General features: G+C 45.0%; 1 protein-coding gene across 2 annotated transcripts in view; it reads right to left on the bottom strand.

The window, feature by feature from the left end:
- The window catches only part of Esr2 (estrogen receptor 2), a 40767-nt gene extending 33930 nt beyond the window's left edge, over nucleotides 1-6837 (bottom strand). For both annotated transcript variants that reach the window (XM_055595426.1, XM_055595427.1), the window contains exons 1-2: nucleotides 6423-6837; nucleotides 4738-4910 (exon numbers count right to left, since the gene is read on the bottom strand). In XM_055595426.1, coding sequence (XP_055451401.1) covers nucleotides 4738-4910; nucleotides 6423-6784 — 535 coding nt within the window. In that variant the 5' untranslated portion in view covers nucleotides 6785-6837. The remainder of the gene's footprint in view (nucleotides 1-4737; nucleotides 4911-6422) is intronic.
- Nucleotides 6838-14286: the final 7449 nt, after the last annotated feature.

The raw sequence follows: 14286 nt of genomic DNA, 5'->3' as shown, positions 1-14286 counted from the left end.
GCTTCAGTCTTTCAAAGTATCGTGATGATGGAAACAATGCGAGCTCTGAAGGATAGAGACTAAAGACATCACACCTAAACACACAGTCAGTTCTTGATCTTGACCCTTGTGCTAGGCAGGGCATGAGCAAAACTCCAAGCCTGAGCATTAGGTAACATGGTAACTGGCTTCTCGGATTTGACAGCTGTATGGTGTCTACACAGATGCAGGTTAAAGGATTCTGGGTGATGAAGTTTGTTGGCAACACTTGCCCAAACAGTTCCCAGGGAAATGTACTTTATATCATATGTACATAGTTAAAGTTTAAAATTCATTAAAAACAAATATTTTGGCACCAGATATGGTAGAGCACAACTGTAATGCCAGCACTTAGGAGGCAGAAGTGGAGGACTTCAAGGCCAACCTCTCTCTCTCTCTCTCTCTCTCTCTCTCTCTCTCAAACAACTAAATGTTTTCATTGGTTTTCTTTCCTTTTCTTATTTTTTTTCCTTGATTTTTTTTTTCAAGACAAGGTTTCTCTATGTAGCCTTGTCTGTCCTGAAACTTGCTCTGTAGAACAGGCTAGCCTTGGACTCAAATCCACCTCCCTCTGCCCCCGCCCCCCCATGTGCTGGGATTAAAGGGGTGAGCCTTCACCACCTGGTTCCACTGACATTCTTTTTAAAAAATGTAGCTAATTATCTACTCGACTCCTACAGCTTAAGGTCTTCTTCACTCATCTGAGTTGCTGGTAGAATTAGTACATCAGTACACCGTGGTGGCAGTGTAGGAGTCCATTTCCTGCTGTCTATTCAGTGTACCCTTCCCTGAGCTCCTGTAGACATTTGTAGCTCATCACCTATCTCACAGAGTAATGTCAGCTTTCTTCCAGGCCAGGAGTGATGCATTTGTGATTTCAAATCTCTCTCTAATCTGTGTGATAGGGTCTTAATTTGTATTTGTAGGCCAGACATGATGGTGGCACACCTTTAATGCCAGCTGTCCAGAGGTCGATCCCTGTGGATTCAGAGCCACAAAGCCAACTAAAAAGAAAGAGAGAGAAGAACAAGAAGAAAAGATAGATACATAGTTAGATGGTAGATTGACGATAGATAGATGACAGATTGGTTGATAGACAATAGATACATAGATAGATAGATAGATGACAGATAGATAGGTACATAAATAGATGTAAGATATAATATATTTGTATGAATGCCTATAAGTCTGTGTATACTACATGAGTACCAGTGCCCATAGAAATGAGAAAAGGCTATCAGACACCCTGAAAATGAAGTTACAGACAGTTGTGAGCTATCCCATGGTTGCTAGGAATTGAATCCGGGTCCTCAGAAAGAGTAGCCAGTGCCTTAAATATAAATGTAACGACAACTAAATTAAAAGGCTATGAACTTGAATGAGAACAAGGAGGCACATAGGAGGGGTTGAAAGGAGGAAAAGGAAAATGATGTAACTATGATCTCAAAAACGATAAACTCTACATATAAGAAGATATTTTTACCTTAAAAGAAAAAGATCGGAGGGTTCAATAATATGAACATGCTGAATTAAAAACAGCCTAAAGAAATCTTACACAAGTAAAATAAAAGAACCCTCTTCATAACTGCAACAGCTATCAATGTGTGAAAGAATGGGGTCCGGTGATAAATCTGTTAACATGATTGCCTGCTTTGGGGTCCCATGCAATTACTGAAGCTAAGCAAGATGGTGTGTGCCTGTCTTTAAAAACAAACAAATAAATAAATAAATAAATAAATAAATAAATAAAGAAATGATTTTTCAACTATTGCAAAAATTTTATGCCCGCAAAAATATAAAGAGTCTAGTGAAAGGATCATCCTGAGCATTAACTTTCCTTTTTTTTATATTTAGGAGCTGGCATCTGGGCAGACACAATAGAAAAAAAAAAAAAAGAGGATATTTTATTGTCAACAATTGGCACCTATAATATTTCAAAGTCCACAGATATTTCAAGCAGACATGCATTTCCTACACAGCAAAACGGAACAGTCTCTCCTGTTAAAGAGGGCAGCTACTTGTAATAGGTCAAAAGTTCCTTAAGAGGTCATTCCGAGCAAGATACAGGATTCAAGGGCCTAGAGGGACAGCTCCCTCAGCAAAGAGCTTGCTACGGAAGCTGAGTTTGGGTTCCCAGGACCTTTGTGAAAATTGAGGCAGGGTGCTGGGGGAGTCTGAAATTGGAGGTTCCCTGGAGCTCAGTGGCCTGCTATTCTGACCAAATGAGTGAGTTCTAATTTCAGTAAGAGACCCTGTCTCAAAGAGTGTGGTGGGGCCAGCAAGATGGCTGAACCAGTAAAAGGTATTGCCATGCAAACCTGGAGTCCTGAGCTTGCCTCTGACCTCTATACTCAGACCATAACATTCACACCCACATACATCACAAACACATTCACACACACACACACACACACACACACACACACACACACACAAATATTTCTTAAAGATTTTTTTTGTATATGGGTGTTTTGCCTGCATGTATGTCTGTGCACCGTTACATGTGTGCATGGTGCCCATGGGAGCTAGAAGGGGGCATCAGATCCCCTGGGACTGGAGTCGCAGATGGTTGAGAACTGCCAGGTGGGTGCTGGGAATTGAACCTAGGTCCTCTGGAAGAGCAGCCAGTGCTCTTAATCACTGAGCCACCTCTCCAACCACAGTAAATCATTTTTGTTAGTTTGAGACTAAGCTTGGGCTATGCAGAGTTCCAGGCTAGCCTAAGCTATATTGGGGACCCATCTAAAAAACAAGCAAGCAAACAAATACCTTTCAAATCTAAATTTCAGAAAACCTGAATTGCTGGGATCATAGAGTGGGAAACAAGACCTGGCTTTACAATCTATCTCTGCTGCGATCATAAATAAAAACACATATAACTGTATTTTAACACTGCCACTCCATGAATGCTTCCATTAGAGGAGAGGACGCAGGATGGTGGTAAAGCCACAGAGCTAATAAATGAAGGAGCCAGGGCCAACAGGTGGCCATCTGTACAGGACACACTTCAGGCACACACAGAAAGACGGCTCTTTACCTCATGCCAACCCCCAGCCTCCAGATGTTACCAGTGTTTCTCTCCTGCTCTTCTGAGCCCCAACGCCTAGGTAAACCTGTGCCTGAAGCCTCAATGTTGGGAGGCAGACACAGCAGGATTCCAGGGATTTGCCTGGCCAGCCGGTCCAGCCCAGTTGGCAAGCTCCAGGTTCCGTGAGAGACACTGCTCAAAAAGCAGAGATAGAGAGTGCTGCAGAGATGACTCAGTGGTCAAGGGCGCTTGCTGCTCTTAAGAAGGACTCAGGTTCGAGTCCCAGCACCCACATGGCAGCCCATAACCATCTGGAACTCCAGTGCCAGGGGGTCTGATGTCCTGTTTTGGCCTCCCCGGGCACCAGGCACATAGGTGGTACACAGACGTACATACAGGCTAAACCGTCGTACACATAAAGTAAAATAGCGTTTTAAAAATGAAGATTGAGAGCAATGAAGGAAAACACCTAATGTCTATCTGTGGCTTCCACACGCATGCACACACACACGTGCACACGTACCCCAATGCGCGCGCGCACACACACACACACACACACACACACACACACACACACGCCACGCACATGTACTCCTCCACACATGTACCGTTCCACACACCTGTAGCCATGTCCTTCTCCACACACACGCATGCAAGTGCACCCCTCCACGCAATACTCCCCCCCATACATATTAAAAATAAACACCTTTAAAAAATAAATGACTTTTAGCACATCAGGGCTGTAAAGGAAAGCAAGGGAGGGAGGGAGGGAGGGAGACTCTGCAGGGACAGGCTGACTAGCCTGAGAGCCAGGCGTGTTCAGCTTGAACGCTATTAAAAACGTAATTAAAACAACGACGACATAGGCTCTGTGGGTAAAGGCAGTTGCTGCCGAGCATGACGACCTGAGTTCAAGACCTAAGACCCACAAAGTGAAGCAGAGAGCTGACTCCAGCACACTGTCTGTTGATCTCCACATGTGTGCCGTGGCATACTCATGCCCTCCCCTAACACACACACACACACACACACACACACACACACACACACACACTAACTGCAAACATAACACAACAAGTAAAATTCTGCCAGCAAAGACTCCAGTGAAGGTCAAGGAGACAGTCTGATACCAGACTAAAAACTAGATTACAAAGGAAACTCCGTGAGTCCAAGGATAACACACTTCTCAAAGTCTGCTATAGTTAGTTCCTGCTTCCTGACTATTCCCATACATTATATTGATTCTCTTTCCCTGAGGAGCCAATCCACCATCATGACATAAGCATACCCTATATTAGACCTAAGAAAGAACAGACAGACAGATAGGCAGGCAGGCAGGCAGGCAGACGCCCTTTGGAGTTCCTGATGAGCACAGATTTTTTTTTTCCCCCACAAGATTGTAAATAGATATCTTCTCTCCTTTCCTCAAGATTCCCCTCTCCCCAGTTAGGTAACGTCGGGGCAAACTGAGCCCTATGATCTTGAGGTTATGGGGTAGAAACATGCCGTTCAAAGATCCACACACCCCGACTCAACCTACTCCCGAACACACATGTTCGTCTGAGCTGCTAAAGTGCATGAACTGTGCCAGCCAGGCCAACACAGGTGACATTCGTATCAGGTCATCTCTGCAAAGATGCTTGCAAGCCAAAGTGTGAAAACCAGAGACGTGGTCTCTCGGAGCCCTGTACCTTGAATGCTTCTTTTAAAAAAGGCCTTGCATCCTTCACACGACCAGACGCCGTAGTGATAGCCAGACGCATAATCGCTGCACACGGCGCAGAGGTGAGCATCCCTCTTGGCACTTGGACTGGTAACAGGGCTGGCACAACTGCTCCCACTAAGTTTCCTTTTCAGTGTCTCTCTAGGGGGAGCAGAGAAAACAGCCATTGTAGAAGGACACAAAAGAGAGGGAAAAGGCTTTCCAGAAAGGGAAAAAAAAAAATAGTGTGAGTTTTGCCAATTTAATCTCTTTGCCCTCCAGGGCTAGGAATAAATATATTCCAGGAAACCTGCCATCAGATCACCGGGAGCCCCAGCTTGGGGGGAGGGAGGGAGACGATGGAAATCTGTGAGTGCTTCCTCGGTGAGCTCTAGTCCTCAGAAGACTATGAAGGAGGCGGCTCGGGCTGGGGGCAGGGCTGGGATCAGAAGCTCTAAGGAGGAAGAGCCCAGAGGCAGCAGCACGCTCCCACCTACGAGCTGACTAGTTTAGGAATGATGAAAACGAGTTCACCAATATTAGCAGGACCTTGATGAGAATTCAAGAGGTTAAAAAAATAAATTAACCATCCTTTAAAAGAGATGCAAGTGAAAAGCATTCATCTTAAGACGTGACTCACAGTTTTTATATTTGTTTCTTTATCTTACCAATAAAGAAAAAGATTTGAAAGGAAAAAATAAGTTATTCTGCAATGTTTTCTCAGAGGTTGGCTTGGTTTGCTTCGGGGCTCAGGGGTGCTGGTTTGGGGGCTGCTGGGGGTTGGACCCAGAGCCTTGTCACCTGAGAGGGCCCTCCAGCTTCTGCCTCCTCTAAGTATAGTAACAATACTTGAAGTAATGCTTCTGTTTTGTTTTGTTTTGAGACAGGGCCTTTCTATGTAACCCTGGCTGTCCTGGAACTCATGATGTAGACCAGGCTGGCAGATCAAAGGTGGGCATTCCCTCCCACACCCCCCAGGGAATGCATTGAATAGTCAGTGTGCCCAGCTTAGCACTAACTCCTTCTAGAATCCCGTTTCTTCCTGCCGCTTATCCAGCCTCTCCCTCCACAGCCAAATTAGGCTGAAACAATCCGTCCTGTTGCCGTGCATTTGGAGTTCAGTTTGTTTCCACCTCAGACGCTCTCGACACGACCCTCCAGTTAGTCTCTCATTGCTCCTTACACAAAGCACTGCCCTGCCTCATCGCCGAAGCTCACGCCTGTTAGCTTTCCTGGCTTTGCATGGCTACTTCATGAAAGTTGAGGTGTTACCATGGCTACTTTCATCCTGGAGACAATTTGTCATTAACAGTAAGTAACCTGTCACTTTACAGTAAGGCTCTAATCTCCCTGGGAAAAAAAAAGCCATTTAAAACCCAACAACTAAAAAAAATAAAAATAAGAATAAAACCCAACATCTTCCTCCAAACCAAACTGATGCCTGCTGCATCAAGAGAATATCCATTATGGTGGACTCTCTCCACAGTACCCACCCAGGAGCACAACTTTTAATAAGAACTAGACGGTCCGAATAGGACAGACCAACATGTCCCCGGTACCCTACAAATGTAGGTGACAAGATAAAGACCTAGTCTGAAACATGTCTGTCTTCATACTGAACTGTGAAGTGAGGGCCGCGCCGCCTCCGTGGTTTAGATGAGGACTGGAGTTTACCTGCTCACAGGCAAGCCGTGTTCCAGTGATCTTGCTTCACACCAAGAACTCTTCTGAGGCTCCGCGTACAGAATCGATGACTGGCAATGGGTCGCTAGAGGAGAGAGGTGTCCAGAAGTTGGCCATAGCACGTTCGGGCTGGCGGTCTGTCGGATGGGCCCTCCTTCCAGGTTACCGGTGCCGCCAGGGACACTGTAATTCATCACGGCAGGACTGTAGAAGGTCATCGCTGAGTATTCGTGGCGGCTCTCCACGTAGGAAGAAGGGATATAGAGGGGGCCGTGCTCCAGGGTGAGGATGGACTGGCTACAGCTGTAGGAAGCCGGCGAACCAAGGCTTGATGGTGAGTTTTTGATCTCCATCTCGTAAGCAGGCAACAGCTGAGGAAGATCCTTGTAAGCAGAGGTACAGATGGACATTGTGTTCTCAGAGACGCTCCATCAGGAGGAAGGCCTGCAGAGGGAGGCAGATGAGTCTTAGTTCAAGCTGGGAGAATAAATAACAAGAAGAATGCGTTCCTAGCTAGGGGGCAGTGGTGCTTACCTATAACCTTAGCACTCAAGGAGACTGAGGCAGGAGGATTTCTAGCTACAGAGTGAGATGCAATCTCTAAATAAGTAAATGAACAAACAAAATGAGTGAGCGAATGAATGAGAAGAAAAGAGAGGAAGGAAGGAAGGAGACCGGAAATACAATACAGTTGGTACTTGTCTTGCACCCAGGAGGCCTTGACTTTGATCCCCTGCACTGCATGAACCAGGCATAGTGTAAGAGCTTTGTAAACCCAGAATTCAGAAGGTGGAGGCAGAAGGAACAGAAGTTCAAGATTATCCTCTTGTCAGGAGTTCAAGACCGGCATGGAATACATGAAGCTATATCTCAAATAAATAAATAAATAAAGAGAGAAGGAACAGACGGCAGAATGGCTCAGTGGGTGAAAGTGCTTGCTGCTCAGGCCCGACGGCAGGAATTCAATCCCGGAACCCATGGTGGGAGGCAGGCAGCCCTGAAGACTGTCCTGTGGAGACACACACAGCCCACAGCACTCACGTGCCCACACGCCTGTCTCTCTGTGTCTGCCTGTTTCACACACACATAAAATGTTTTATTTTTTTAATCTGAGTATTCATTTTATCCGAACAATGCTAACACACATCTTAGCAAGGGACTCCAAGTGGATCCTGGAAGATACACATGGAAACATTACCTACAGAGGGCTGGAAATGAAAGGTGCAGCACTCTTGTTCTCTACTTTATTCACTTTTTTTTTAAGACAGGCTGTCCTTAAAATACTGATGTAACCAAAGATGACCTTGGATTTCTGACCCGCCTGTCTCTACCCTCCTCCCAAATGGGATGCTATGTGTTCACCAACGAACCTGTGCAATGCAGGGATCAAACTCCTCGACCTGCTAGCCACACCCCTGCCCCTTATTCTAGCCACACCCCTGCCCCTTATTCTAGCCACACCCCTGCCCCTTATTCTAGCCACACCCCTGCCCCTTATTCTAGCCACACCCCTGCCCCTCATTCACTTCTTTATTACGCTATTGTTGCTGAGGTCAACTACAGGAGTTTTTTTTAAAGACACTGTTATTCCATAGGCATGGATGTTTTGCCAGATGTATGTCTGTGTGGTACATATGTGCCCGGTGCCAACAGAGGTGCTAGGATCCCCTCGGACTGCAGCTGCAGATAGCTGTGGTACTTGGATCCAACCATGCGGACACTCGGAATCTCAGTCAAATCAGGTCATCTGGAGAAGAAGCAAACTCTTAACTACTGAGCCCCCTCTCCAGGCCTCAACTATGAGAACTTTTAACCACAATAATTTATCACAAAATTACCTTTAAATTCAAAAACACCAAAATACATATGGTATTTTTTTTCCCCTAGAACTACATAAGGTTCTACTGTAAGCTGTTACTAAAACATAAGCCTAAAGGGGGACAGCAGTGAGTGAGACTATTACAGTTTTACCATATTCAAATATGCCGTAAACTCACAATAACAACAATGAGAAATTTACCACATAAATAGTCTGACCATGGAAACTTCGTCAGCCTATTGCCTCCAAACTTTAAAACCAACCTTCGATATAGGATTTATACAAAATAATAATAATAATAATAATAATAATAATAATAACAACAACAGAATTCCTGAGCTCCTTGCTAAACTCAGTAGAGGGCTTTAGAGAGACGACACGTGACAAAGGTTTTGCTGCAACTTCTGGCCCTGGCAGAGGCCAACAGTAAGTGAGAATCTAGGATGGATTCTTGCCCCCACCAAAGGTTCAGAACAAAATCCCTCAGCAACCTTGCAGCCTGCACGGCAATGACCTTTTCACGGCACCTCTCTAGACCGTGACCCAAAGGTCGAACACTGCAGAGATATCCATTGCACAAGATGCCCTCACCCTGCCAACACCCGGGCACGCTCCGAACCCAGAGTCCTACTTCATGTGCGTGGCCTGGTGGCTGGCAGCCAACCCCGGAACTGCATTTTAGGGAACACCCACTGATGAATCGGCAAGCCTAGATCCTCTAAACCCACAGACATCACTGCGAGTCAATGGCCAAACCTCACCTTGCCCTGCAAGTTCTAAAGCCCTTCAGGATCGTCCTTCCTTGAGTGTTCTCCCTCAGCGCTAAGGGGTCAAAACAACTGTTGCATAGTTTATAATCGCCTCTTCTTATAATTAGTATTTCTTTGCCCTAAACTTCCCTGATTGGAGGTATTGTATAACCGCATGTCCTAATTTGACCTAAACTTGTATAAACTGGCATACCAATAGGAACAGATGTGACAAAGATTCAAAGGTAGGGGAAATTTGGGGTATAATGAAGAGGTCTTTTGGAAGGGCAGCAAGTGCTCTTAGCCACTGAGCAGCCTCTCGAGGCCCAGGACGATCTTAGCCCGGCCCTCCCTATACTGTATCTTCGGTATCTCAGCTCTGTGACCCCACGTCAGTGCACTGTTCAGCTTATCATCTGAGCATGTCAGAGGCTGCCAAGCCCTAAACCAAAACACACTCAAAGCACTTCAGCAACAGGATTTCAACAGTGCACTTTCTGTTGATTGGGGGTGAAACATGAAGTGGTAGTTAGAAATTTAATCTCTTGAACATGACAAGAAGTATAAAAAGCCAAAACAGAAGGTCCAACTTAACAATTGAAAATTAAATCCAAAAATGAGTATAGTCACAGTGGTGTGGATGCTGTCTTCCTTTTTTTTAAAGGTTTATTTATGTATTTGTGTGTGTGTGCGTGTGTCTACAACCGTGGAGGTTATAGACAGGGGATGTCAGATGGCCTCCTCTGTCACTCCCTACCTATTCCTTCTCCTTCCGAACCGAGATCTCAAGTTTTTCTTTACCAGGCCATCAGCCAAAAACTCCAGAACCTCCCTCTTGGAGCTGAGAGTGCAAGCATGGGATGTCTGGCTTATTACACCGGGCCTGGGGTTGGAGCTCTGGTCCTCATGATTGTTTTTAGTCACTGGGTCATCTCTCCAGTCCTACCTTTGTTTTTGTTTTTGTTTGTTTGTTTGTTTGTTTGTTTGTTGAGTGAGTGCTTCGTGTAATCCAGGCTGGTATTGAACTTGCCATGTAAGTAATGATAACCTTGAACTCTTCCACCTCTTCAAGTCTGCAATTACAGATGTACACAACCATACGCAGGATTTGTGGTGCTGTGGACCAAGCCCGGGGCCTTGTGCACGCTGGGTAAACACTCAACCAGTGGAGCCACATCCCAGCCCTTGACGGCCATTCCCATGCAGAATACTGCTGAAATGAGCCAGGTACGGTGGCACATATCTGCCTTCCCAGCACTGGGATGGCAGAGGCAAGGTTTACTGCTGGTGAGTCTGAGGCTAGCTTGCTCTACATATCGAGTTCCTGGCCAGTTAGAGCTATGTACTGTGACTCTGGTTTAAACAAACAAACAACAACAACAACAAAAATCTATCAACAATCAGAAAAACACAAAAGTGCCATCGAGTCTTTCAGAATGCAAACCTCTATAAGGAACAAACACAGCACTCAAAATCGACATATGAAAAGTAATTAAATTCAGGAAATTAAAAGCCAAGAGAATAGTAAATTTGAAACAAATTTGAGCAGAGGACTTGAAGATAATGCTAAGTTAACACAAATATAATTAAATGGTCTGATAAAATGTTAGCATTGTGATCAAGCAAGGTCTTTCTGAACACACAGGTCTTAGCTTTTCATCTCCAAAAGGAATACAGTCAGCGCCCCAGCAGCTGGAAGTTCAGCAGGCGCTACATAGCAACCGTCAAAGCCTCTGCTGTGCTTCCTTCTCTTATTGAAGATTTGCTTTTCTCAGTTTCTGTGTATGAGTGTTTCGCCTGTGGATGTCTGTACAGGAGTGTGTATCTGAGACCCAAGGAAACCAAAAGATCTCCTGGAGTCAGAGTCACAAATGGTTGTTAGATGCCCCGTAGGTGCTGGGAATTGAACTTCTGAAAAAAGCAGCAAGTCCCTTTCACTGCTGAGCTATCTCTCCAGGCCCTGTCAGGCTTCTAAGAAGCATGAAGTACCTGTGTTGAGGAAATAACACAGTCAGTAAAGCATTCACTCTGCAAGTCTGAAGACCCAAGTGCAGTCCAAGAATCCATGTAAAAAGCTACTCGATGGTCCATACCAGACTGTTGAGAGACCCTGTCTCAAAAAAAAAATAAATAAATAAGCGAGGTGGAGACAGGTGAGATGGCTCAGGGGGTAAAATCTCTCGCTTTCACTATTCAGCTGGCAAGTGAACATGGGATTTAAGACCAGCAGAGAACTGATCCCTTCACCGACAGCTGACGCGCACACCCTCCCGGTCAGCAGCTCAAAGGACCCTGTCAGGTACCTGCCGATGAAAGGCGAGTGCAGACATCATTCAGGTTATAAGAAGCTACCACAGTGGCATCACCTGGAATACAGAGGCCTCGTACGCTGGCATGCCATCCATCAACTGCTCTAGTTTTCCTACCAAGTCCCAGCACACTCAGTACCATCGAGAACAGACGGTCTTTATAGAACTAGGGTTACCCTCTGGCTGAATATCTTTTTGACACACCCACGTGGCTATGCATGGCAGGCTAAGGTCCTAGCCAACACAGTTTGGACCTCAAGCTAAAAAAATAATTTTTTAACCCCCCAGATACTGACAGTGGTTCTTGTGGAGAAGAAAAGGGTTGGCCCTGGAAATGACATGATGTTCCAAAACGAGCAGACAGACCTACAGATGTAGCTGAAGGACAGAAGTCAGTGACCACTCCGGCCCCGTGGACCCACGACACCGGACCCCAGGCTCCTCAATGCCTCAAGCCACGTCTCAGACAAGTCACATAAATTCCTTGGATTTTCATGTCGTTTGCAGTAGAAATGAGAAAATATTATGGAACTGCACCTTTTCACAGCGCTCTGGGGAAGACAGGAGGCGGCATTTGTGAAGGCGTTCCGTGAGGGATCGCGAGACGGTGAAGGGTTGTGGACAGCCCACTGACACGCCGCTGAGCAAACCTCTCAAGATGCTCAGGATTCCCAGGCAGTTTTAGACAAAAATGCATTCTGAGCACCACAACTTTTGCTATTGAGTTTTCCTTTTTTAAATTTGTGTTTGACAGAAATCCATCTCTACAAGCAGTCCGAAAAGCTGTTAGGAATCTGTCTGCAATGTGTATTTAAAGAAACTGCCACCTCTTCTGAGTACCATGTCCTGGGCCCACGATCGTAGCCAACTTTTACCCCCATTCTTCTCCCCACTCCCCGAAGCAGCCTATTCGAACACTGTGCTCCCCACAAAAGTAAAAGCTCACACTCACAAACACCAGAATTTCATGGACAAGAAAAAAATACATATAAATACACTTCTCTTCTTCTTCTTTTATTAATTAAGACAAGGCCTCATGTAGCCCAGGCTAGCCTAAAAAGTGCCATGTAACCAAGGTTGCCCTTAAACTCCCTGATCTTTCTGCTTCTATATTTTGAGTTCTAGGACTATAGGCAAGTACATCATGCTTGAGTCATGTGATGCTGTGGCCGGAAGCCTGGGTTTTGTGCCAGCTAGGGAGGCTCTCTGCCAACTGAGCTACATATCTGGCCCTTTTAGATAGACCTCTTAAGCATCAAGCAGCCCTACTGTGTGCTTCTGTTAGCAGTGCATCCTTTCCAGAGCGACATATCAAGACCGCCAATCGATTTTATGTTAGGACCAAAGAGAACTTACTCTAAAATAGCCATGAACCTGACCACTAATAATTGACTTGCACGAACCTCTTTAAAGCTGTGTGTGTATCTTCTACAATGAAAAAAAGCTAATTCCTCGCTGTCATAATTCTCAGAGTGGCACTTCTTCTAAAAGCTTAAATGTAATTGTCTATAAATAATTCTGCAATGATCATAATTTTTTTCAAATGTCTATAAATGATGTGCTAAACACTGGATTATGGAATCTATTATCCAAATTCAGTTTTCAAGGGCTTTTGCATATAATCAACAAAAACTTACCAGGAGATGATTGAAGTTCATGCCTCAGAATTTCATATAGTCACTTTCTAACACATTCCAGAAAATGACTTGAAATATCAACTAAAATTTTATTATGAAATGTATATTTAAGTCAGTGCCTGTTGGATACACATTTAACAAGAATTACAGAGTTTTAGCCTTTAAAAAAGACATAATATCCATTAAATGCTAATTATATATTTGACAGGTTTAATTTAGCATTTGAACATAAATTCTGAGAAACATCAGATCTGAGTGGATCCGTTTGGGTTCACCAGACCCACCTTGAAATTGCCCTACCTATGCTTTTGGGCGATTTCAAACACATATACCTTGAGCAAGACTTGAGAGTGTTACTTTTAAAACTGCCCTTGAAATAAGAATTTCAGATTGATCTACAAAACTACTGAACATAAAATGAAACCCTAAAGTTTCTGCTTTAACAGTTCCTCACAGACCCTCACTTTTCACCTCAGATAAAATGTCTGTAGAGCAGTGGGTCTCAGCCTTCGCGATGCTATGACCCTCTAATACAGTCGCCCACGCTGTGACCTAAAAATTATTGTCGTTGCTACCCCATCACTGTAATTTTGCTACTGTTATGATCCTGATAAAAATATGGTTGCCGCGGGGTCGCGACCCACAGGTTGAGAATAGTTTCTGTAGCACCATTCTCTGGAAAGTGAGTCAAAGTATCTACCGATTCTTTTCATTGTCTCCACATATCTGCTTTCTCTCACTCGTTAGATAACATTTACACACAGAGAGGTGAAATGGCCACTGTGAGCCGGCTCGTTGCAAGCAGAAAAGAAATTTCAAGTGCACACAAAAATTCTTGAACTAGAGTAAGACAAAAAAAAATCTTTCCTCCAGCCGCACCAAACACAAACCTGCCTTCTAAAATATAAGTAAAATAGCGCTCCACTCAAACTCGAAGTTTTGTTTCACACACACACACACACACACACACACACACACACCCCAAAATGATATTCACTTGACCTAATTTTCTGCTTCTGCTACGAAGCAGTCAGCACAGGGAATCCCGAAGAAGCAACAGTTGGATTCCTCGCCAGCAGATGAGAGAGAGCGGATTTAACCTCTCGCAGGCTCCCCAGGAAAGAAGTTCAGCTCTGTTTCTGCCACTACTGCTGATGGCCAGCCGGGCGACTCCCTTGCAAGCCATCACCACCTGCCTGAGACCGACACCTCTTCCCGGATCCACCACCCTGGAGCAAGAAGCGGCCTCTCACCCGCTGCCAGGAATCCATGCGGGGGAAAACCACGGCAGTTTTCCTCCTTTGCAGAGACATCTGCGTTCACACAACCAACCCAAAAGTC

The sequence above is a fragment of the Psammomys obesus genome, unplaced genomic scaffold (genome assembly GCF_907164565.1).
Source record: "Psammomys obesus unplaced genomic scaffold, mPsaObe1.curated_primary_1811, whole genome shotgun sequence".
Classification (NCBI taxonomy): Eukaryota; Metazoa; Chordata; class Mammalia; order Rodentia; family Muridae; genus Psammomys; species Psammomys obesus.
Note: the sequence above shows the minus strand (reverse complement) of the source record. Positions and strands in the feature narration are given on the sequence as shown.